General features: G+C 46.5%; 1 protein-coding gene and 1 non-coding gene across 9 annotated transcripts; one reads left to right on the top strand and one right to left on the bottom strand.

Moving 5' to 3' along the window:
• Positions 1 to 35: 35 nt before the first annotated feature.
• Positions 36 to 25,657, bottom strand: PXMP4 (peroxisomal membrane protein 4). Of its 8 annotated transcripts, none has more exons than XM_049649993.1 (5): positions 25,341 to 25,632; positions 19,197 to 19,259; positions 15,949 to 16,147; positions 11,903 to 11,982; positions 105 to 417 (listed from the first exon to the last, which is right to left on the bottom strand). In XM_049649993.1, the coding sequence occupies exons 1-5, from the start codon at positions 25,550 to 25,552 to the stop codon at positions 309 to 311; spliced, it is 663 nt and encodes a 220-aa protein (XP_049505950.1). In that variant the 5' UTR covers positions 25,553 to 25,632; the 3' UTR covers positions 105 to 308. The 8 variants fall into 8 exon arrangements, with proteins under 8 accessions (XP_049505956.1, XP_049505950.1, XP_049505954.1 ...); XM_049649994.1 differs by lacking the exon at positions 105 to 417 and adding an exon at positions 4,364 to 4,543 and having other exon boundaries at positions 25,341 to 25,631; XM_049649996.1 differs by lacking the exon at positions 105 to 417 and adding an exon at positions 7,228 to 7,361 and having other exon boundaries at positions 25,341 to 25,620.
• On the top strand, positions 15,596 to 15,698 carry LOC125937238 (U6 spliceosomal RNA). Its single transcript, XR_007462321.1, has one exon. It is a non-coding gene; the product is annotated as a U6 spliceosomal RNA (small nuclear RNA).

Here is a 25,657-nt window from a genome sequence, read left to right as displayed (position 1 = left end):
CCCCTTTTAGCTGGAATCTTCAATAGCCAATGCACAGCTTCTCCTTGAACTCATTCATTCACTCCTGTATTCAACAAACGTTTTTGAGAGTCTGCTTTGTGCCTCATTCCTAGTTCAGACTTTGAACAGCTCAGTCTAGTGAAAAGAGGAGGAGAGGAACAGAGGTAACAAATGTTTACAACATGATGAGGAATTTCCACCATTAACTCCATGTTAGATCTCACAAAGGGAGGAAGTGAGGGTGCTGAGCATGAAAATGCATTTAATCCTGAGGCCCTGTGACCTCTCCATCAGCCATTTCTCTTTGCTCAGGTCAGCTGATTTGACCAATATTGTCCTCTTCTCTGTGCCAGGCCTTGTGCCAGCTCTGAGGGCAGAGATCTGAGACTTGATCGTTTCTGTGAACTTGCCTGCCATCTGGTGGGGATGACCCACAGGGGAAAAAAAAAAAAAAAAAACAAGTAATACACAAACAAGGATCAAATCCTGAGGCCCAGAATAAACATGACTTCCTCCAGAGAGCCCTCCAGAGTCTTAGTTATTCACTGCCGCCATTGCCCAATGCTGCCTCTGTTCCAGCACTCACCACACACTCAATTTCTCCATCTGCCTCTCCTACCAAGACAGGGAGCTCCATTAGGGCCTCCTCCCAACACTGGTCGGCCCGGAGCAGATGCTGAGAAAGGTTAGGAAAGAAACAGCCTGATGCCTGAAGCTACCCAGCATACAACAAGGAGGCCCTGACTCTCCAGGAGTAGTCCTTAGGCACCAGGCTTCAGAATTACCTGGGCACTTGTTACCTTTGGGCCCACCCCAGCCTTGCCAATTTAGAGTCTCTTAAGTGCCCAGTGCTCCCTTAAGGGAGCTGAACGTGTTTTATAAACTATGAGGTGGTTTAGGTAAGCAGGAGGAGTTTCCTAAGCAGTTTTTGAAATTGCTCATTGTAAATCTTAGATTGTGTCAGCATTGGAAGGGACCATAGAGACTGCACAAGCCTCTTGCTGTAGAGATGGGAAAACTGAGGCCCATTCGGGAGTAGAGACCTGTGATGCCAGCCAGTGATAGAATCTGGCCTATGCTGGATTGCCAGCCATGGGATCATCCTGTTCCTTCTCCCCAGATAAGCCACCATTATTAGAATGGTAGGTCTCATTTGAAATAACCAAGCCAGACTCTGACAGAGGGTAAGAGAAATCAGCAACAGTCCCATTCCAGATGGGAGTTTCTTTTCTCCATATCTTCCCAAAGGGTCTCAATAACAGCAACATTCTCTTTGTAAAGTCCTCTCATACCCAATAGTCACTCAACAAACAGTTACTGAGCACTTGTCATACACCAAGCACTGTACTGGTTGCTGGAGAAGGAAGACAGATGTTGTTATTGCCCCATTTCATGATGGACAAGCTGAGGCCCAAAGGGCATGAGCTTACCTAGCAGATGAAAGGCTATTATTCATGCTTGGTGAGGTCAAAGCTAGAAGTTTACCAAAGCCCTGCTCTCCCCAAAGTATTCAAGTACCCAACCTCCCAGGTAGAATCAGGTGCCCTTCTTCCCACAATCCCTCCTGTCCTGCTGCAGCAGAAAGGAGGGAAGACCAGAATTCCCAGTGTGAATTCAAGGAAGAGATAAGGTCCTTCTGTATCTATTAATACCCACTTGAAAGCAGCAAAGGCCTGAAAGATGGGCCCCTTGGCCTCAAGCCTGGGAGATACTGATAAGGCTGTTCTCAACATCAACAGTTCTCTTCTGGCTGGTAGGCTTCCAAAAAATCCACAATTACTGGGCAGCCACTTCCAGTGATGATATCCTTTCAACCAATAATCCCCTAAGTGAAGCTTATTTATCCACATGGTGCAGGAAGAAGGAGGCTCAGGGAGGGCCACTCGCAGCTCAAGGTCAGGGAGCAGAAATGAGATGAGAACTTAGCCTGTTCCACGGCAAAACCCTAGGGCCCGCACTTTATACCTCAAGACCCCCTATAAATACCCCACGAGCCAGGCTTAGGTCTGTCAAGATTATAATGTGAGGTTTCCAAAAGGTATCATGATGGATAGTGGCCTAACTTAGTAGGCGGTCACCCCCATCATCACATCTCTACCAACATCTAACTCTAAAAGAGTCCAAAGATGTGGAAGCTCCTGGGCCCATGATCCTCAGTGTGGAGACATCTTTCCTTTGAGTTTTTCCAAGAGGCAGGATTGTGCAGAAGTGACAGCATGAACTTCTAAATCAAGTGGATATAAATGGGAACATTGGTCTGTGTGACCCTGGACAAGTCAATTCACTTCCACAGATATTTATTGAGCAATTGTATCAGACATTCAATCTACAAGATATTTATTGAGCAGTTCTGTCAGACATTATGCTTAGGTGCTGGGGAGACAGCTGGAAGCAAAACTGACCCATCTCTCATACCTGGAGCTCACAGTCCAGTGGGAGAGTCAGAATTATTTACATGAACGTGTACAATATGCTCATTAAGAAGTTTGACAAACACCACAAATAATTCAAGCCTATTTATTCCACATACACCACCTCACCTAAACATACATTCTTAGGTTTAAAAAAAAAAAAAGTCTCCAAACATGAACATCCCATCATTATAAGGAGTGCCTAATTGGGAGAAACGATTCTGTGGTGACTGAATTTTATTAAGGGGCACAGAGACATCCATTGTTGAGTTCTGGCAGAGGGAGGTGGGGAATTTTATGTCTGCAACATCACATTTGTCTCAAATGATCCCTCACTGCTACACTGAATTCTCTGACTGACGGTTTGCTGTCCCTGGAGATGTTCTGTCACCATGCCAGTTCTGGTTGTGTCTGAACACAGGCCTCTTACCCATCTGAGAGGCCATCAAACACAGGAGCAAGCTGCAGGAGTCAGACCCCAACTACGTGGCTTGGCTAGATGACCTTGAGTAGATGATTTATGCTCTTAAAGAGCTCGCCCCATCTGTACAAAAAGGGGCAAAGGCTCCTTCATGGGATGGGTGTCCGGGTTAAATAAGCAAACAAGCAGACGTGCAAACTGGCTCACAAGTATGGTTTAATTTGCCCACAGGTTTTGTTTTTTTTTTTCCCTGAATTGTGAATTAGTTAAAAATTTTCTTAAACCGGAAAATGCTATATAAAAATTCAAACGTCTGGCTTTCCTTTAAAACCGTAATATCTGGCAACACTAGCCATGCCATCACAGTGCTGAGCAATTGCTGTTGCCCCATTTCACCAGAGCCTTGACCCTCTAGGCCACCATAGTCCCTGTATGGCTTGCCTCACCTAGTGACCTTACTTGCCCTGCCATTCCAGATATCTGAGTTTGCAATCCCTGATGCCTGTGCCTGGCAGAGAGTAAGCGCCCAATAAATGTTAACTAGCATTAGTGATATTCTTACTGTCGAGGAACTAACTAGCACCTGCACAGCCCCTCTGTTTTGCAGAGAAGACATGGGTGTGGAAGAGCAGAAAAAGTGGGCATTCATGGTGAAACAGGAGACACGGGGCTTGGTGCCAGCCACCACTTACCCAGCTGGATGGCCTTGGCCAAGTTCTTGGTCCATCCATCGGTCCATAGTTCAGTAGGGTGTGGGTCAGAGGGTTCAAGGTACAACAGTGCAAGTGGACAGGTCCCAGGTTGGTAAGCCATCCTCCCTTCCCCCAAACCCTACTACCCACTGAACTCAGGCTCTGGGGACCTCTCTTCCCTTCAAAGCTCACCCAGTGTCACTTCCATTCTCTACATCATCTCCAACCTCTGAGAAGGGATGATGCTTTTCCAAGGAGAGGGGGGAAACCAGACACAGTAGCTGTGTTTGCCCGGACCAGAGCTGCAGTGTCAGTAAGGGACCCTTAGAGGGGAGGGGCTCTGTTTTTTTCATGTGTAAAATGAGGAGGACAAAAATAGTGTTTACCTGATAGGGCTGTTGGGGCATTAAAGCGCTTAGGACAGTACCTGGCACAGAGAGAGGGCCCAGTAAATGTCAGCTGTTATTAGGAATGAAAGATGAATCACTGAGGCAGCTTGCCTACATCTCCTCTCAAGCAGGCAAGGAAAATCGTTCTAGGGAGGCTGCAGACTAGGAGAGTTTTCATCAGGCTAGTTTTCATCATCCCTGCACTGCCCCCCAAACTCTGGTTGGCACAGATAGGCACAAAGACAAGGAGAAAAATATGTTCAGAGGGCAATGAGGTGTGTAGATGAGGTGATCTCATAATTCCATGGATTCTAAGACTTCTCCCCCCCCCCCATATTTTAATACCTCTGAAACTGAGGTGCATCATACAATCAATGGCCTATCCTAAATTTTTCATTGGTAGCTCCTTTCTTTCTCAGGGGCTCAAAATAATGTTGTAGCTCATCTTTGATGGTGTCCTAGAAGTAGTGAGATATAGTGTACAAAATGCGCTGGGCACCGTGCCTGCCATGTCACAAGCCCTCAGATTATTCTCATGATCTTCAGCATCACCAGCACATTCGAGGTTGGCCATGGTGGAGCAAGCGGCTTTTCTTTCTTTCTCTCGTTTTCTTGCTGACACCTGCTGACCTGCATTTGGTCGGGGGAGGGGGGGGTTGACAGGCACATGGCAAGTGCGGTTAGGGAGGGGAGTACGGAGGGCTCAGGATAGGAAGAGAAAAGCTTTTTCTAATATATTAAGATATTCAGAAAGGAGGAGCCAGGGATTTTTGTTGTTGTTGTTGTTGTTAAAAAAAAAAAAAAAAAAATCCCTGCTAGAAGCCAGAGTTATATATATGCCAAACAGGCCAGGAAACCCAGCAGGCCTCCTAGAGCTGGCAATGAACCGAATCAGGGGCATTGTGTCCAGGCCACTGGCTGGCTGAGGGGGCATTGTTAGGGCCTGGCCCTGTCTGGGAAGAGGGGGCTGAAAGGGGCAGGGGGAGTGTGTTCCCATGACTCCCTGGGGAGTAACAACAATTGGGGCCAGCTGGGAAGCCCGCATGCCAGGGGCCCCAGGGCTGTAGGGGGCTGAGGAGGCAAGGGTGGGGGGGCAAGGTCAGGGCTTTCCTTTCTCAGGTGGGGGGGCAAGGCCTAAGGAGGAGGAACATGGGGGTCATTCACTATACCCCTCTTGCTCCCCCCGCCCCCAGCCCTGGGCCACAAAGTCTCTCTCCAAATTATATCCCACATCTGTCCACTCCTCTCCACCTCATAGCCCCACCCTGGTCCAGGCTGCCATGGTCTCTCACCCAGACCATGATGTAACTTCCTTACGGATCCTTACTGCCAACCTGGCCCCCTACACTCTTCTCCACTTGTAGCTAGAAGAATCTTTCCAAAATGTAAATCGCATCATATCACTCCCTTGCCTAAATTTGCCAGAGGCTGCCCGTAACACTTAGAAGAAAACCCAAACCACTTATTCTGCCCACAAAGCCTGCCTGATGGGCCCAGCCAGCTTCTCAGCCTCCATCTCCAACACTCACTCCAGCACTCCAGCGCACCCCCACCCTGCACTCTGTCCCAGCCACACGGGCCTCCTGCCAGGCCCTGGAATGCTTTCAGCTGGTTCCCTCCTCTGCACACTTTGCAGATCCTGTGCTGGGAACACCCTTCCTCTGTATCTCTGCTCTCTCCTCACCGTGGATCTCAGAGAGACCTTCCCTGGAAAACAGACCCTCTTGTTCTCCCTTTCCACGTCATTCTATTACACTGCCCTGTGCTATTGACTTCAGAGCACCCACTGCTCTCCAAAATTATCTTATTTGTGTATTCATGTGGCAGCCTTCCCTCCCTTGACTCTAAGCCCCCGGTGAGCAGGAGCTGGCTTCTTCCATTGCCGAGTCCTAGCGTCCAATGTCACCAGGTACTTGGTACTGGCAGAGACTCATACAACATCAGCCAGTATTTTTATTATTCCCATGTTCAGGGCTAGGTTAAGGACAGCTGCCATGTGGTCAGGCTGAGATCACTCTCAAACATAAGTTCTGAATCTGTGACCCATGAACCCAAGTTCCAGGAACTTGGACAGGAGAAAAATATTACATCTATTAATTCACCAGCCTCTGACTGCAATGTAACATCTCCTTCAACTCCATGCAGGCAACAGACCAGAGGCAAATTAGCAGCACCAGAACTTTATCAGCAACAGAAACCACAACTACATCAGTGCCCTGTCACAGCTGCTGCCAGATCTGGAGGTACTGTTTATGCCTAATGCACCTGTGAAATCATGACACTTTTAGATCTGCTACTATTTATTTAGTGTGCTAAAAAAAGAACATATAATACTAAATCACAAATTTAAAAAAATATTTTGATAATTAACTCTATAGTCAATATAATTCTTGTCTTTTGTAATCCTATGCATTTTATTTGTATTATTTTTTAAGATTTTATTTAAAAAGATTAAAAAAAGTTTAATGTTTATTTTTGAGAGAGAAAGAGAGAGAGAGAGAGAGAGCATGAGTAGTAGAGGGGTAGAGAGAGAGGAAGACACAAAATGTGAAGCAGGCTCCAGGCTCTGAACTGTCAGCACAGAGCCCGATGTGGGGCTCAAACCCACGAACTGCGAGATCATGACCTGAGCTGAAGTCAGACGTTTAACCGACTGAGCCACCCAGGTGCCCCTAAAAATAATTTTTTTAATGTTTAGTTTTGAGAGAGAGAGAGAGAGAGAGAGAGAGAGCAAGCAGGGCAGGGGCAGAGAGAGAGCGGAAGAGAGGATCTGAGGCAGGTTCCATGCTGACAGCAGTGAGTCGGATGCAGGGCTCGAACTCACAAACTGTGAAATCATGACCTGAGCCAAAGTCGGACACTCAACCGACTGAGCCACCCAGGTGCCCCAAGATTTTATTTTTAAGTAATCTGCACACCCAATGTGGGGTTCAAACTCACAACCCCAAGATCAAAAGTCACATGTTTCATTGACTAAGCAAGCAAGGCACCCCAATAACCCTATGTATTTTATTTTATTTTATTTATTTTTAAAGTTTTATTTATTTATTTATTTATTTATTTATTTATTTATTTATTTATAGACAGAAAGCGTGAGCAGGGGAGGGGCAGAGAGAGAGGAGAGAGCAAGAATCCCAAGCAGGCTCTGTGCTGCCAGTGCAGAGCCCGACACGGGGCTCAAACCCAGGAACCATGAGATGATGACCCGAGCTGAAGTCACACACTCAAATGATTGAGCCACCCAGGCGTCCCTCCTATGTATTTTATTTAATGGGTTTAAATACAGCATTCTGAGAAGAGTCCATAGGCTTCACCAGATGCCAAAGCGGTTCATGACACACACTAAAAAGACCCCCTAAAAAGGAAAGTAATAAGAGCTGATGTGGTCTGGCCCTGATCCTTCCCTCAGCTGACATCCAGCCCATGAGGACAGTCTGACGGAGGAAGCCTGGAAAAGCAATGGGAACAAGGTTTTGGATGGAGACCCTATGACCTACATTTCCATTTTGCCTGTTTTCCCGTCTTGTTTGTGAAATCGTGACACCTGCAAAGCTCTGGGCACGGAGACCTGGTGCAGAAAGCAGGGAACCCTCCGTGAGGAAGCGTCTCTAAAAACAATGCCAGAAGGGAGCCCAGCTTTCCCTCTGTCGTCCACCTGGGCCCCTGCAGCCTGTAGTTCATGAGCGAGTCCTGTAGGAGACTCTCTGGTTAAAACAAAACCCCTCTTACCCAAATGCTCTTCAGGGCTGAAGGAAGACACACTCTTTCCCTATCCATCTGGAACATGACAAGGGGAGGGGAAAAGAAATAACGTTTCTTTTTATAAATACCCTCTAATTCGTTAAAGAAAGCAGCCCAGCTGAAGTCACAGATTGTGGCGACATGGGGTTCGCTCTGGGGGGTGGAATGCGTGCAGCACGATGTTCTGGTTTAGGAGAGCGTCAGGTTCAAAGCTTGATTCTTGTAAACCCGAGCAAACGATGGAGAAAGAAACACCATCTCTAGAATTCTTTCTGGGGCCTGCGACGTAGAAGGGAGCAGGGAGCAGGGAGCGTCACAAGAGGCAGTTTCTTGGCATCTTGGCCTATGAATCATTGCTCTCACATGGGCCTCACGGACCCGTCTCTAATTTGAAAGTGGAGCAGCAGAAGGCCCCAAATTAACCTCAGTTTTGTCCTTTCCCTTCCACTGGGAGCTCCATCGGCCTGAACGTGGGTGTCACCGATGGTAATATCTGGATATCTAGGGAGGTTCACCTTTACACTGATCACAGTAACAGCGTGCCTGAGGGGGTGATGGGGTAGAGTTGGGGTGGGAAGCAGCTCAGAGAAAGGGCTCACTTTCATATTAGATTATTGATTAAAGGGAAATAGAACACGCAGAGGACAAGGAAGAAATGCCAAAGACTTGTTGAGATGACAGTGTGATATAAAAGTTTCTCATAAGACAGGAGTGCCCGGATGGCTCAGTCGACGGAGCATGTGACTCTCGATCTTCGGGTTGTGAGTTCGAGCCCCATGTTGGGTGTGGAGATTACTTAAAAATAAAATCTTTTTTAAACGTTTCTCATAAGACAAAGATAGGTGGCTGTGTACAGAATATCTCAGAAAGGCTGTACTAGTAAGTGCTAACAGTGAATGCCCCTGGCAAGAGAGGGGGTTTGAGGGTGGAGCTTGGGGGTACGAAGGAACTTGACTTTTCCTTGTGATCTACCTTTTGTACTGTGAGTTTTGCTGAAAAATTATTTTGTATAGTCTTACGTGTCAGAAGACTTCATAGGAATGTGGCAGGTCCTTAATAAACACATTAAACCATTGTACTATTTCAGGAAGTAGCATTTATAGAGTGCCTACTGTGTGCCAAGGGCCCTTTGGCAATGCTCGTTTTACGGATCTTAGGAAATGGAAGCTCAGCTAGGAGGGCGCCAAGTGGGGACTCCTCCCAGGTCTGCTGGAAGCCAGAGCTCTGCTCCTCAGCAAGGACCACACAGCCTTCCTCCCTGGAGTGAGCAGTTGGAGGCACCAGATGCTCTGGCAGGATCCAGAGAGATGCCATCTGTGAGGGAAACCTATTCTTAGAGAGCAGAGACAGTCGCTGGTGTAGCTGGCCAGGCCCCCACAGCAGTGGGGGGATGCTAGGCAGGCACACAGCCAAGGCTCTACCTTTAACTGGGGGGGGGGGGGGGTAGGACAGGCTAAAAGCGGGGGGTACTCAGTTCTTAGGACCACACTTCCTCCTACGTTGGGATGCTATATTAGAAATAACAGCAAACATTTATTGAGTGCTTACTTTATATTCGTCATGTTGTTTAATCCCCCAGGCCATCCTGTGAGGTGAGTGCTATCAGACTGCATATTTTACAGATGAAGAAACAGAGGTACAGAATGGTTAAGCCATTTGCCTAAGGAAACAGGGCTGAGCCCAGGCGCTCTTGCTGTCCCCAATCAGCATGTTATACGGACTCTCAACCTGCTGCACTGGAGGCCAATTTTAGTTTGGGTTTCCTCAATAGCAGACCCCAAGACAAGGATTTCAGTGCAAGTGGTTTATTTGGGAAATGGTCCCAGGAAGTACTCATAGGGGCATGAGGAAGGGAGACAGAGAAGGGAGTGTTATCAAGCAAGTGACCACTGTGGGCAGCCCGAGTTCAGTCCCGCTGGGGAACTCTGGGAGCCAGTGTGGAGCATGTGCCTCGGAGTTACCCCACCCAGTGATAATGAGGGGGAGGGCATTCATCAGTCATTGGTTGAGAGCTGCTCCTGGGATGTGGTAATCCTCCAGACCTGCTGTGGGGCGACGGAGCAGACGCCAGTAGCAAGAGAGGGCCTTCAGGCAGAGACACAGGGGTGGCAGGTGGAAAAGTTGGCTGGTGTGCGGTGAAGTGGTAAATTGGAGGAGATATGGGTGCAGCACCCCCAGCATCTGCTTGCTGATGACCACCCCCTTCCCCCATGTAACCTTGGGATCTCATTCAGCCTCCACAGAGTGAATTCAGAGACCTTCCAGATCACCTTCTCCAAACGTGTAGTACAACACCATGGCTGAGAACACTGCTATTGGCATCAGATGTGATGCCACCATGATTACCTAACAGCTCTGTGACTCAGTTTCCTCACTTGTAACAAGGGATAATGGCTGGTTGCATATCATTCCCTACTGCCTCATTACTCAAGGTATGGCTTAGACCAGCAGCACCACCAGCGGCACCTGGAAGCCTGTGAGAAGTGCAGAATGTCTGGCCCTACCGCAAACTCACTGAGTCAGAATCTACATTTTAATAAGATCACCAGTGACTCATGTGCACATTTCTACTAGTAATTTCTAAAATATAAAAAGAGACTGAAGTATTCTTACTAGACCAAGGGTCTCAAATTGGTGGGCCATGGACCAAATCTTCCTGGAGACCTGTTTGATTTATCCAGCACACTGATTTTTAAAATCAGACTGGCCCGTGAGTCTCCAGTTGACCGTGTCCCCACCACTCCCTAGTGCACATTTTCATTTATGCCCCTTGCCAGGTCCCTGTGGGCACCTGAGTTTGCACCCCCGGCCTGGAACCGATCCTATAACCAGCTAACGTTTGCATAGCTTAGGTTTCTAAATTTAACATAAGGCACTGAAAAAAACCCATGGGCTTTGAACTCAGACAGCTCTGGGTTCAAACCCTGATTTGGCCATCATACTAGTTGTATTACCTTCAGCAAGTTACTTCCCCTTTCTGATCCTGTGTCTACATCTGTGAAATGAGGATCAGAATACATACTTGCAAGGTCACTGCATGGATTAAAAATAATATGTGCAAAGCAGCGGGAGGAAGTAGGAGCTCACTAAATGGAAGTAATTAGTAGTAATAGCAGCTGTTGTAGTTATACAAGTCCAATGAGGACACCCGCTGTGTTTTATGATTATCCTCATTTTACAGGAAACTGAGGCTCAGAGAGGTTAAGTACCTTCCCCAAGGTTACATAGTGGTGGAGTGGGGACTCAAACCCATATCCCCAGCTCTGTATCTGCACTGTCCACTAGAATTTTCTGTAAGGACAGCAGTGTTCTATATCTGTGTAGCCACTAGCCACATGTGGCTGACTGAGCACTTGAAAAATGACTGGCCCAAATTGAGACATGCTATAAGCATACAACACATACGTGACTCTGATGACTTAGTACAAGAAAAAAGAATGTAAAATAGCTTGTTACTTTTTATATTAATTACAGGTTAAAATGATAAAATTTTAGAAATATTGGGTTAAATATATAATTAAGATTAATCTCACCTGTTTCTTTCTACTTTTTTTAATGTGGCTACTAAGAAAAGCTTTAATTACACATATGGATCCCATTGTGCTTCCACTGGACAGTGGAATTCTAGAGCTTCTCCAATAGAACACCTGAGCAAGGAATATAATATTTTCTAAAAACATATTTGCAACCCACTGCCCACCAGCAAGGAGCACTCTGTTACTTAAGAATGAATGAAGACCGTACACACCAGTAAGAGACTTCAGGGCCCTCCTCTGATGCCCAGAGGGGATGTCTTTCCCTGGTCTCACAGAAGTCAGCAGCAGAGCTGGAATCATGTCCAAGGCTCCACAGCCCGAATCGCCACTTGGTCCACCATTTGGGAGTACCTAACGGGACTTGGAAATCAGTGCTTTTGCTTCAGCAAATGGAACCCTGGGACTAGAACCCTGGAATAGAATCTGGAGTCTGAGAACCATGATCTTGAGAAGAAGGATCCACTGGGAGGATTCACCGATGGAGCCAATCTCGGGTGTAGATGCCCCCATAAGCACCTTGGGAGCACGTTACTTTGAGGGAAGGCTTTTGTTGTAGAGGAGGAAGTCTGAGATATCGTGCCATACATCGCTGTCCTGATACAGGTAGGTCATGGAGGACTGCAGTGAGGGTTGTAGAGTGCGCTGGTGGTACTCAAAGAGCCACAGCACCAGCCCCCACACTATCCCAGTGAGCAAAGGGAAAGGGTCCCACCTGGGTTCGGGAATGTAGCCCTTCTCCACGCCCAGGCGGCACAGGGCAAACAGGAGTCGTGACAGCAGGTACATGTTGATCTGCAGGAAGGGAATGACAGGGAATTACAGGAGGGCCCAGCCACCGGGAACCTTCTCCCCCTGACCCATGCACTGGGGCACCTACTGTGCAGTGGACTAGTGTTTTTCTCTTTTTTTTAAGTTTCTTTATTTAGAGGTGCCTGGGTGGTTCAGTCTGTTGGGCATCTGACTCTTGGTTTCGGCTTAGGTCATGATCTCACGGGTTCATGGGATTGAGCCCCATGTCAGGCTCTGTGCTGACAACACTGAGCCTCCTCGGGATTCTCTCTCTCTCTCCCTCTCTCTTACTGTCTCTCCCCCACTTGTGCTTATGCTCTCTCTCTCTCAAAATAAATAAACATTTAGAAAAGTAAATAAATAAAGAATAAAGTTTTAAAATTTATTTTAGTAATCTTTACACCCAATGTGGGGCTTGAACCTATGACCCCGACCGAGTTCAAGAGTCTCATGCTCTTCTGACTAAGCCATCCAGGAGCCCCTGGAACAGTGTGCTGGTATGCAAGGTGATTTGAAATAGTATGTAGCAGGTATTTTAACATTGCTATTCATTTCTTAATTTATCATTCTTGTTAATTAAAAATTTTAGAAAATAGGGGCACCTGGGTGGCTCAGTTGGTTGAGCGCCCGACCTTGGCTCAGGTCATGATCTTGCGGTCTGAGTTCGAGTCCCATGTCAGGCTCTGTGCTGACCGCTCAGAGCCTGGAGCCTGCTTCAGATTCTGTGTCTCCCTCTCTCTCTGCCCCTCCCCTGCTCGTGCTCTCTCTCTCTCAAAAATAAAAAATCATTTAAAAAAATTTAGAAAATGAATACATTTACATGTTTCAAAACTAAAAGGTAACTTGACACCAAAAAATACAATGCACACACACACACACACACACACACACACACAATAGGTTGGATCTTATCGAAATTTAAAATTGATTGTGAAAGCCCCTATGAAGAGCCTGAAAAGAAAAGCCACAGGTGAGAGAAAATATTCACAAACACATATCTGACAAACTGGTATCTGGAATATATTTAAAAAAAAAAACTCTTAAAACTCAACGGTAAAGAAAAGAAACAATCCAATTAGAAAACAAGCAAAAGATGCGAACAGATGCTTCACTGAACTGGTTATACAGATGGAAAATAAGGACATGGAAAGATGTTCAACGTCATTAGCCATTAGGAAAATGCAAATTAAAACCACAATAAGAAGCACTGCACACCTATCAGAATGGCTAAAATTAAAAATGTGATCAACCAATGCTGGCTCAGATGTGGAGAAAATGGATCATTTGTATATTCCTGATGGGAATGTAAAATAGTACGGTCCTCTAGAAAATAGTTTGGCAATTTCCTAAAAAATTAAACATGCAGGGGCACCTGGATGTCTCAGTCGGTTATGCGACCAACTCTTGATTTTGGCTCAGGTCATGGTCTCAGTTCGTGGGTTTGAGCCCCGCCATCAGCACAAGAGCCTGCTTAGGATTCTCCCTCCCTCTCTGCCCTCCCCTAATCGCATGTCTGCATGTGCATGAGCTCTCTCAAAAAAGTAAATAAACTTAAAAAAAAAAGTCAATCCTCAAAGGTTACATACAGCAATGACTCTACTTCTAGAACATTTTTGAAATGACAAAATTTCAGAAATGGAGGTCAGAGGGGTCAAGGAAAAGGAGGGGTAAGAAGATGGTGTGACCAGGATTCCTAGGCCTTAGAAGTTTATAAACCAGTGCCATTTCTTTTATTTATTTTTTTTAAGTTTATTTCTTTTGAGAGAGAGTATGCACCCACACAGCAGGCGAGAAAAAGAGACAGAGGGAGAGAGAGAATCCCAAGCAGGCTCCATGTTGTCAGTACAGAGACCTATGTAGGGCTCAACCTCACAAAACCTGAGATCATGACCTGAGCTAAAATCAAGAGCTGGACACTTAACCGACTGAGCCACCCAGGCATCCCAGACCAGTGACATTTCTAACATCAACAACAAAAACTGGGGAAATTTTCTCAAAATACAAAATGCTCATATCCACAGATTCCACAATCCCATGTTGAGGAAATTTCAGATGGATTGACAAACGCCCAAAGATGCAGACTGCAATGCGTGTGTACTGGCAAAAGGCTAGAGACCCCCTTGTCCATCCAGAGGAGACTGGGAAAATCAAGCCTGGTCTATCCACCCAATGGAGAACTTTGCTGATGTTAAAAAGAATGAGGGATTGACAAGAAAGGTTTCCAAAATACATCATTCTGTGAAGAAAAAGTGTGGTGTGATCTCATTGGAGGAAAACTCCTGATATGTTCAGACAAAAGCACAGACAATTTCTGAAGAGCACACAAGACACAGTTGAAGTGTTCATGGACAGTGGCTGGACAATTAGCGGGGGGTGGGAACTTTCTTTTAAATTCTTTTTTTTTTTTAAGTTTATTTATTTTGAAAGAGAGAGAGCATATGCACATGCACAAATGGGGGAGGGGAAGAAAAGAGGGAGGGAGACAGAATCCCAAGCAGGCTCTGCCCTGTCAGATGTGGGCTCGATCTCATGTCTCACCAACAGTGAGATTATGACCTGAAACGAAATCAAGCGTCAGACGCTTAACTGACTGAGCCACCCAGGTGCCCCTTTTCAATTTATTTTCTAGTTTTATTGTGACCATACCCCAAGCACCTAGGAGTATGCCAGGCGCACAGGGGTGTTTAGTCTGCATTTTTTAAAATGTGAAAATAAAACATTTTATAATTTGAAAGTATTTAATAAATTTGAGGGAGGCAAAAAGAGGGGCTGCCAACTTTTCACAATGACCAAAAAGGACTTAAAACAATAACTAGCATTTCATTTCACAAAAAAAAGAAGAAAAAAAAAAGGATTTTAACCTAGAAAAAGGACAAGTTAAAGAATAGATCATTCTTCGAGCGTAATAAGTTATGTTTTATGGGGCGCCTGGGTGGATCAGTCGGTTAATAAGTTACGTTTTATGGGGCGCCTGGGTGGATCAGTCGGTTAAGTGTCCGACTTCAGCTCAGGACATGATCTCACGGTTTGTGAGTTTGAGCCCCGTGGCGGGCTCTGTGCTGACAGCTCAGAGCCTGGAGCCGGCTTCAGATTCTGTGTCTCCCTCTCTTCTGCCTCTCTCCCACTTATGCTCTGTCTCTCTCAAAAATAAGTAAAATGTAAAAAAAAAAAAAAACGTTATGTTTTATGAATATCTTACTCCAGGCCAATTAAAAATTTTTTCTTTTAATGTTTATTTTTGAGAGAGACAGAGACAGTGTACAAGCAGGGGAGGGACAGAGAGAGAGGGAGACACAGAATCTGAAGCAGGCTCCAGGCTCTACGCTGTCAGCACAGAGCCCGACACGGGGCTCCAACTCACAAATGGTGAGATCATGACCTGAGCTGAAGTCAGATGCCTAACCAACTGAGCCCCCAGGTGTCTGGTAGCCATTTTTTTTTTTTAAGTAAGCTCTACACCCAATGTGGGGCTTGAACTCATGACCCATGATCAAGAGTCATATGCTCTACTGACTGAGCCAGCCAGGTGCCCCCAGAGTGGTGGTGTGTTTTGTTTTTTTTTCCTCATTTCACTGCACAGTGTTTTTTGGTTTTTTGTTTTTAAATCTTTGCTCCAGTGCTCGCTTCGGCAGCACATCTACTAAAATTGAACAATATAGAGATTAGCATGACCCCTGTGCAAGGATGACACACAAATTTGTGAAGCGTTCCAGATTAAAAAAAAAAAAAGATCTTTGTTCCAGAAAACAGCACACACACTGAGTTTTGGGAACGATGGAATTTCAGCAAGCCGCTTGCTTGGTTTACAGATAAGGAAACTGAGGAGAAAGTGACCTTCCCAAGGTCACACAGGGACTGGTGAATTACAGACCCTCGGACCTCTACCTCTTTGACCTCTACCTGGACCACGTCCCTCCCACCCCCCACCCCACCAGCAGCCCAACCCCTATCCTGGGGCAGGGTCTTTACCTGACTGTTGATGTTACTGTTATCTCTAAACACCAGCAAGGCCCCGATGAAGGCAGCCAGGAACGAGTGCACCTGGTAGGTCTCGCCCTGCACGTGGGACTGCAGGGCACAGAGCCCCTTATAGGCGAACACAAAGCAGGCCAGGTTCCGGGAGTGGGTGTACGTGGCCTGCAGGATGGCCCGCAGCTTCTCCTGGAGGCTGCACAAACACAGGGAGCCCCCATGAGCACAGGCCCACTGTTCCACATTCACTCACTGGGCGTGCAAATGTGAACCAGGCGAGGAGCTCACGGCCACTGCTCTTTCAGCCCCAGGCCTCTAGCTTCCATGTCCTGGGGGCTGCTGTCCCATTGGATTCAGGCCTTGACTCCATGCCACTTCCTCAGAGGGCCCTTGCCTGACCACCCGACTCAAAAGAATGCCCATCATATCCTGTCCTCTTTTCCTTCACAGCTCTTACACCAGCTGACACTTATATGCTTGTTTATTATTTCTCCCTACTCCCACCCCACTCCAGTGCAAGCTACTGAAGAGTGGTATCTACATCTGAATAGAGCCTGGCACATAGTAGGTACTCAATACGTGTTTTTTTGGAGTGAGCTGTGAAGACATGAATGAGAGAGTAAGGGAGAGCCTACTATGTACTGGAGCTGGGGAAACGATTCTGAGGGAAAGTGCTTGCTGCCTTCATAAGATATATGATCTAAAGGGAGAACATAAATAATCACGAAGCAAGGGTCAAATTTCGACCTTGACCAGAGATGATCCTGGGATCTGAAGGACTGATGAGGTGTCAATGAAGTCGAGAGGGGAGAGGACTTGCATCCAGGCAGAGGGATCAGCACATGCAAAGGTTTGGAGGAGGGACAGAGAGTAAGGAGTAAAGGGACAGAGAGAAGCCATCAAGGCCTGAGCAAAGAATACGGGGGGAAATGATGTGGGGAGAGGAAGGGCCATGCTCTTCTGTCTTTATCCTGAGAAAAGTACACATTTAAGTAGGGAAAGGATTCTATTTATCTTTTAAAATTAAGTCACTAGGGGGCAGTGAGGAGAACACAAGGACAAGGGCAGAGTGTACTCTGGGAGTCAATTCAAGGATGACACAACCAACCAAGTGCTCTCGAGGCTAGATGAGGACCTTGAAGTGGGTCAACTGGAACCTGTGGAAATCGGCCAGGTGAGTGGGGACAGCCAGGAGTCAGCTGGCTCTTGCCTCACAGGAACACAAGCCCCGTGTTGCCAGTTCTTAATCTTTTTTTTTTTTTTTTTGAGTAAACTCTATGCCCAACATGGGGCTGAAACTCATGACCTCGAGATCAAGAGTCACATGCTATAGTGACTGTGCCAGCCAGGCATTAATGCAAGAAAGCTGGATTTCCCAGTTATCAAGTGTTGGTGCTAATCTTGCCTTCAAAATGTTTCGAGAGTCTGACCACTTACCTTTCACCTACACTGCCACCACCAATGTCTGGGCCACCAGCATTGTTCCTCTTGATCACTGACTGCTTTGTTCGCTCCTCTATCTCTAGCACCTAAAATGGTGTCTGGCACATAGTAGATGTTCAATAAATATTTACTGTTTGAAAGAATGAGTTAAATTTTAAGAAAACGGAGGGCAAAAACCAAAACTAAAATCAGCGAATCAATAAATTAAGCAAAAATACAAGAGGTATGAATTCGAGCCCCATGATGGGTATAGAGCTTACTTAAAAAAAGAAAGAAAAGAGCAACCCTAAAAAAATACAAAAAGGGAAAATCTTGTGAGCTGGATTTGGCCAATAGGCTGTCCATGTGTACTTCTTATAAGCTCTAGGTGAAGCTACATACATTAAAAAACAGGCCACAGGGGCGCCTGGGTGGCTCAGTCGGTTAAGTGGCCGACTTCAGCTCAGGTCATGATCTCACGGTCAGTGAGTTCAACCCCCGAGTCGGGCTCTGTGCTGACAGCTCAGAGCCTGGAGCCTGTTTCAGATTCTGTGTCTCCCTCTCTCTGACCCTCCCCTGTTCATGCTCTGTCTCTCTCTGTCTCAAAAAATAAATGTTAAAAAAAAAAAAGTTAAAAAAAACAAACCAGGCCACAGACGCTTAGTTAGCTAAGTGTCTGACTCCTAGTTTCGGCTCAGGTCAAGATATCACGGTTTATGAGTTTGAGCCCCACATTGGGCTCTGCGCTGAGAGCATGGAGCCTGCTTAGGATTCTCTCTCTCCCTCCCTCTCTCTCTGCCTCTCCCCCGCTCATGCGCGCTCCCTCTCTCTCTCTCAAAATAAATAAATAAAGGGGCGCCTGGGTGGCTCAGTCGGTTAGGCGTCCGACTTCGGCTCAGGTCACGATCTCGCGGTCCGTGAGTTCGAGCCCCGCATCGGGCTCTGTGCTGACAGCTCAGAGCCTGGAGCCTGCTTCAGATTCTGTGTCTCCCTCTCTCTCTGACCCTCCCCCATTCATGCTCTGTCTCTCTCTGTCTCAAAAATAAATAAACGTTAAAAAAAAAAAATTAAATAAATAAATAAATAAATAAATAAACTTTAAAAGAAAAAAGCAATGGTTCACCCAAGGAGGACCCATGGCCAAATAAATCTCAGCATTAAAAACGAGGCCACAGAGTAGTTTCTGAGAAGTTCAATGAGGGGAAAGTCACGGGGGTTGGAGGAAGACCAAGAAGTTTGAGTAAGAGAGGTCATGGACAGTTTTCCCAAGGAAGTAACCCTCATAAAATTGGTATTGGTTGCCAGGAAGGAAATAAAAGTAGGGCAGAAGAGGAAAGAGCATGCCCGGCAGGGGGTGTTGTATAAGTAAACGAGTGGAGGTGGGACCACATGTGGCATGGCAGCGAGTCCTATGTGCCAAGGGCACTGCAGGCTGGATGTAGGGGAACAGTGTGGGGATGCAGCTGAGACCAGGCAGCAGGGGGCTTTTTTTTTAAAGTTATCTTAAAGTTTTTTTAAGTTATCAGTATACTTAATATACACTGTTATCTTCATTTCAGGTGTACAATGTAGTGATTCAACAATCCCATACATCACCCAGTGCTCCTCGTGGTTAGTTGCAGAGGGGCTTTTAAGGAAGGAAGTTGGGCTTCTCTGGAGGATCGTGGGAGCCGGGGGAGTTTTTGAGCAGCAATAATAGATCAGACTCGTACTTGAGATGGTGGTGATGGGGGATAGGCTAGACCTAGCTAGGAAGCTAGTGCAACCGTCCTGGTACTGAGGGCTGAACATACTCTCTCCCAGTTTGAGGAGGGGGTGGGTACCTGCCACTCCGGAAGAGAAAGGTCATGACCAGCGCGTGAGGGGCCCGGATTTTGACTCCGTAGCTGCAGAAATGAAAGGAAACAGTTACTATGGCGTCACTGCCTCACAGAGTCTCCCTGGGCAATCTGACTCCTCGCCCCCTCTCCAAGCTTAATCCTAACATCGTCCTGGAAGGGGAGATAATGCTGGCTTTCAAGTTAGATCTGGGTTCAAGTTAGATATGGGTTCGAATCCCAGTCCTAACACCTTCTTGGTAGTGTGGCCTCGGGCTTGTTATTTAACTTCTCTGAGCCTCAGTTTGCCTAACAGTAAAAGGGGATGTCAGCCTAGAGGGCTGGTTATAATTCCAATGAAAGGGGACCATGTGTATCAAAGGCCTCCACCAGCCTCACCCAACTGGCTGTGTGGAGTTGCTCCCTCGGTTCCACACTGACTTACCATTGCAGCCAGACTCATTTTTTTTAAAGCATAAATCATATCACATCCCAATTTAAAAGCCGCCAATACCTTTCCCCTACTCACAGAATAAAATCTGGACTCTTTCCACAGCCTTGAAAGTGCTGCAAGATGTGGCCCCTGCTTACTTCTTCTACCTCTTGCCCCCTACTTCTCCTGCTCCATCCAACCCCCCCTGGCCTTCCTATAGGTCTTTGGACTGCCAGTTTCTCCCCTGCCTCTGGGCAGGCTGTTCCCTCTGCCTAGACTGTCCTTTACTCCTCACGTAGCCACTGCTTCCTCAGCTCTCCAGTCTCAGCTGGGGCCTCTGTGGAGGCTTCTTACACAACAGCCTAGGTTAGGGTAATATTTGCATTGCCACAGAGCCCCAAGCCTCTCTGTGGTACTCTACACTCCTGGGTTAATGATTCGATTTCTCATAACTACTTATTCTATTCTAATTATCTTTCTTCCACTAGACTGTGGGCTTCGCGAGGGACTGTGTTTGATTTGTCCTCCACAGAGTCCCCAGCACCTTGTGTGGTACTTAACATATAGCATGTGCTTAGTACATGATGGCTGACTGATTCTGGAACAACCTTTAATTATCTGTGAGGGAAGGTAATTTCTAGAAGGTTCTATCTTTAGCTTGGTTTATCTTAAAGTTAATAAGTTCCCTAAAATAGTTGCTGAGTAATATAATTCCTTCTACCTGTTCAAAATACACCTCTTTCCAACTATTATAGACAGGAGGACCTGAGCTTTGTAAAACTGGATTTAAAAAATAAAAAACACTGGAAAAAAATATGCCACAATGTTAGCAATGTCCCCAGAGCTGGAGAAGTATGCAAATTTACTTTTATCTTTTAACTTTTCTATACTTCCAAAATGATCTATAATGATTAAGCATTGCTTTTAAAATTAAAGCAATTGGAATAAACATTTTTTTTTAAAGTAGGCTCCATGCCCAGTGTGGGGCTTCTTGAGCCCATGACCCTGAGATCAAGAGACACACGTGCTATGTACTGAGCCAGCCAGGCATGCCGAAATAAATTTTAAGTTACATAAAGGCCTCTTTTTAAGACTCAAACCTCTTCCCCTGACCCTCCTTGTACTTCCTCATTTGAGCACTGGGGATTGTGTGAACATGAATACTTTCATCCTCATTGTTTTTCATTTATTTTTTAAAAATTTTATTTTTAAACAATCACACCCAACATGGGGCTCAAACTCACAACCCCAAGATTGGAGTTGCATGTTTCACTCACTGAGCCAGCGAGGTCCCCCCTCTGTTTTAACTATATTCAAGTGGGTAGTAAAAAGGAAATACTGTAGTATTTGGTGCCAAAGCCCTGCCACGTTTTACTGTGTGAACTTGGATAAGTTACTTAACCTCTCTGAGCCTCTCTTCTCCCATCAGTAAAAAGTATTCTCCATCTCAGACTTGCTTCTGGCAGTTAAGGACATAGCACATGTGAACGTTCTAGTCTCTTCCTTCTTGTTCTTGACTGGACTCCCTCTTATCCCACCAAGTTCTCCAGCTGCCAGGCCCTGATCTTACCAAGCTACAAGGTCTAAAAATCCTTGGCACAATGACCATGACTACATATTGTCATATGAGTATCTGTGACTGTTCACCACAGGCTTGTTAGAAACAGCAAAAGACTGGAAGCGAACCCATGTCCATCCACAGGGAGCTTCTGGATAAATAAACAATGGTCCCACCACTGAGTGGAATACTACACAGATGTAAAAGATGGAGGCAGCTTTATGTGCACTGCAGGATATATTAAAGCAAGATGTGTAAAATATAAAGTTGCATCAAACGAGGTAATTCTTCCATAAATCTAAAATTATTTCAAAATAAAACTTGTCTTGGGGCACCTGGGTGGCTCAGTTGGTTGAGCATCTAACTTCAGATCAGGTCACGATCTCGTGATTCCTGAGTTCAAGCCCCACACTGGGCTAGCTGCTGTCAGCATAGACTCCACTTCAGATCTCCTGCTCCCCTCTCCCTTCCCCTCCCCTGCCTGCGCTCTCAAATATAAATAAAAATATTTTTTAAATAATAAAATAAAAAAGAAAACTTGTCTTAAATGTGTGGGGGGGAAATATATGTATTTGTTTGTACATGCAGAGAATACTTCTGGAGGGAGACATGAGACTGGATATAGGTGTCACCTCCAGGGAGGGAGACTGAGTGATAGAAGAATGGGGTGAGCAGGCCTTCATAGCATCTACCTTTTTTTTTAAGTAGGCTCCATGCCCAATGTGGGCCTTGAATTCACAACCCTGAGACCAAGAGTCTCATGCTCTACTGACTGAGCCAGCTAGGCATAGCATCGAATTTTTTATGCCTTTTCTGAAAGTTACGTAATTAAAAAAACATTTTTTTTTAAGTTTTATTTGTTTTTTTGAGAGAGAGACAGACAGAGTGAGTGGGGGAGGGGCAGAGAGAGAGGGAGAGAGAGAGAATCCCAAGCAGGCTCTGTGCTGTCAGCATGGAGCCCGATGCGGGGTTCGAATTCACACACCGTGAGATCATGACCTGAGCCGAAACTAAGAGTTGGACTCTTAACCGACTGAGCCACCAAGGCGCCCCGAAAGTTACCTAATTTTTAAAAAAGATTTTACTATTAAGTGATCCCTACACCCAGTGCGGGGCGCGAACTTACAACCCCAAGATCAAGAGTCTTATGCTCTACCAACTGAACCAGACAGGCACCCCTAACGATACCTAATTTTTAAAATATAGGGGTACCTGGGTGGCTCAGTCAGTTAAGCGTCCGACTTCAGCTCAGGTCATGATCCTGCAGCTTGTGAGTTCAAGCCCCGCGTCAGGCTCTGTGCTGACAGCTCAGAGCCTGAAGCCTGCTTCTGATTCTGTCCCCCTATCTCTCTGCTCCTCCCCTGTTCACTCTCTCTCTCTCTCTCAAAAAATTAATAAACATTAAAAATTAAAATATATATACATATATATAAATTAAATTTGTAAATGTTAACAAGTTGAAGCCAGTGTTATTGTTGCGATGGCCATGCTGAATTGCTTATCTTGTCTCCTGCCTGGCAGTGGGCAGGGCCCCCATCTTGGCCACAGCAAGCTCTCTGGCACACCTCATCCAAAGCCATGTCTCTTTCCCTTGAACAAAGAGGCCCTCAGCCTCCTCCAGCTCACCAGGGTGAAAAGGGCCCTTGCTTATACCCCAGACATAAGTGGAATAGTGCCCCCACCTCCGTATATCTGCCAGGCCTCATTCCCAAAGCTCTCAAACTCAGGTGGGAGCCAGTTACTATCATTCACAGGATTACTCTATGTCCTGAAAAAGGGGGGTGCCTGGGGTTTGAAAGGACTTACAGGACATAATGACAGGTTCAACATGATGTCCAGGAAGAGCCTGGTCTCAGCAAACTAACATTTAAGGAGGACATTTAGGGGACAGCCAGGACAATTTGACTATTAACTGGACAGTAGTCAACACTATAGATTATTATTAATTTATTAAGTATAATCATGATAATTAGCCATATAGGAAAATGCTCTAATTTTTAGAGATGCACACTGACATATTGAAGAGTAGAAATCACAGCGAGTTCAATTTTACAAAGCTTATATGTCTTAGTCGTCCAAGATTGCCTCCCTGAATGGATAGCGTCTCTGCACAAACCGCATATTCTTTTCCCCCTCCAGGCCTTTGTTCAAACCATTCCCTCTGGTTGGGATGCCCTTCTCCTCCTGGAAAATTCTAACTCGGCCTTCAAAATATCACCATCACCTCCTCTGTAAAGCATTCCGGGCACTGCCATGGTACTTTAATGATGAATCTCATTAGGACCTTGAACTCTTGGTCCTTACAGATGGACATGGTGCCTTAGCACTAAACAGTAATGGGATCACTGCCTTAGATCACTCCGTTTGAGTGAGGCTGTTTCCATTTTACAGAGAAGGAAACTGAGGCCAGAAGAGATGAAGGCACCCAGCTTTGAAATAAAGGAACTAGGCCTGAGAAGGGCCTGATCTTAGCAAGTGCCTGCCTTGGCTGGGAAGGCTGAGACAACAGGAACAACTGGGTTGAAAGTATATACACAAAGCTAGCATTGGGCAATGCCCATTGCTGCTTTGTCCTGAGAATAACTTAGCAAAGGGCCACTTATATTATCCCATCTTAGTCACACCTCAGCATGGCTGATAAAACCTTCAGGCCCAACAGGTACCAATTCCACCTGACTCTGGGTTTCCAGAGAAGCCAAGAGCCTGGCATTGGGATCAGGCATCTCTGTGTTTGAATCCTGGCTGTGACACTGGCCAAGTGATGTGACCATAAGTAATGAGTTTACCTTTCTGAGCTAGTCTTCTCATTTGGAAAATGGGGACAATTGCAATTCCTACCCTGTACACTTGTACATGCATTCAGAAAATGTTTGAGAGTATCCTATGCACCATGTACTAGGAATACACCAAGGAACAAAGTAGATAAATATTTCTGTCCCTATGAAGCCCACTTTCTGGTGAGAAAGACAGAATATAAAAACAGGATACATAGGTGAACTTAGTGTCAGATGGTGACAAGTAGTATGGAGAAAACTTAAGTATGGGAGGAAGTGAGGAGTTCAGAGATGACCTTATTGAGAAGGTGACACTTAAGCAGAGACCTGAAAAGGTGACGGTGTGATCTAGGCAGACATCCTTGTTTACACACACACACACACACACACACACACACACACACACACACACACCAGCCAACAGATATATATACCAGGCACTGTGCTGAGCATTTCACATACACTGATTCAATCCTCTGACAGTATGATGTAAGTATTATTATCATCCCCATTTTATAGAAATTGAGGCTTAGAGAGGCTAAATGACTTGCTCCAGATCACACAGGTCGGTGGCACCAAGATTTGAACAAAGGCAGTCTCACCACCATGCCATGATGCCACTAGCATGCCAACTCCAGGAGAACAAATCTTTGGTTTTTTCTGTTGTGTCCCCAGTTCTGGCACAGTACACTCTCAATAAATGACAACAGTTATGCATGAGTTTTAAAGGAGGGGGAGCTCCCCTCCAGTTACCAGCCAGGTAAAATGAACCCAAGACCTCCTTTCCAGCAGATCTGATGGCCAGGGTGGAATCAATTTAATGTCGAGCAAATATCTGCAGCTTCTTTCACAGTTGTTCTCACTCCTCAGGCTTATGCCTTAGGAGTTCCCTGGGCAGGATGGGGACTTGGCGCTAGAGTCATACAGATAAGAAGTGAGAAGTGGGATATGAGCCCATGGGCTCCTTAATGGTGGGAGCATAGGCAGAAGGCACCGCTGGCCTGCTAGAGGCCAGTGGCCACTTCTCACTGTGCAGATGGGACTGCTGAAGCCAGGCAGACCCAAGGACACATAGCGGGGTGCGGGGGGTGGTGTGGGGAGGGGTGGGCCAAACGAGAGGATACAAGGGCTGGCGTGGGAGGTGGTCAAGGCAAGTGGGCCAGGTTGCAAAGCATGTAGAGCCCCAAAACAGCTTAATGGGAGCCCCAGCTCAGAAGGCTCACGGAACCCCAAATCCAGCGCCCACCGTGCTGGACACCTCGGTGGGCCGAGGCCTAGGGAGGCTGCTCAAGGGCACACGGCGTTGCGGTGGGCCCAGAATCCACTCCTCCGACCCCAGCCGGACCCACCCTTCAGCCCGGGCCCGGCCCGACAGCCCCACTCACACTGCCCCGTTCCGGAAGCCCTTAACCATGGCCAACGCAGCGTGGTAGCGGCGCTTGCGCAACAGTGCGTTGACCGCAAGGAGCAGAGCCCGTAGCTGCGGCGGGACGGCCATGGGGACGACGAGACAGGGCAAGCAGCAGGACCAGCACTGGAAGGGTCCGTCGGCGCACCTTGCAAGCGCGGGGCGGAGCAGCCGTGCCTTTGCACCCATAGGCTCTGTCTGCTGTCACTCTTAGGGGAAGAGCCAATCAAATGGCCCACTCATCTCGCATGGAGAACGGGATGTTGGCACTCCTCCCGAGTAGCGTCTGATTGG

Source organism: Panthera uncia (assembly GCF_023721935.1).
Source record: "Panthera uncia isolate 11264 chromosome A3 unlocalized genomic scaffold, Puncia_PCG_1.0 HiC_scaffold_11, whole genome shotgun sequence".
NCBI lineage: Eukaryota > Metazoa > Chordata > Mammalia > Carnivora > Felidae > Panthera > Panthera uncia.
This window is presented reverse-complemented; position numbering and strand designations above follow the sequence as displayed.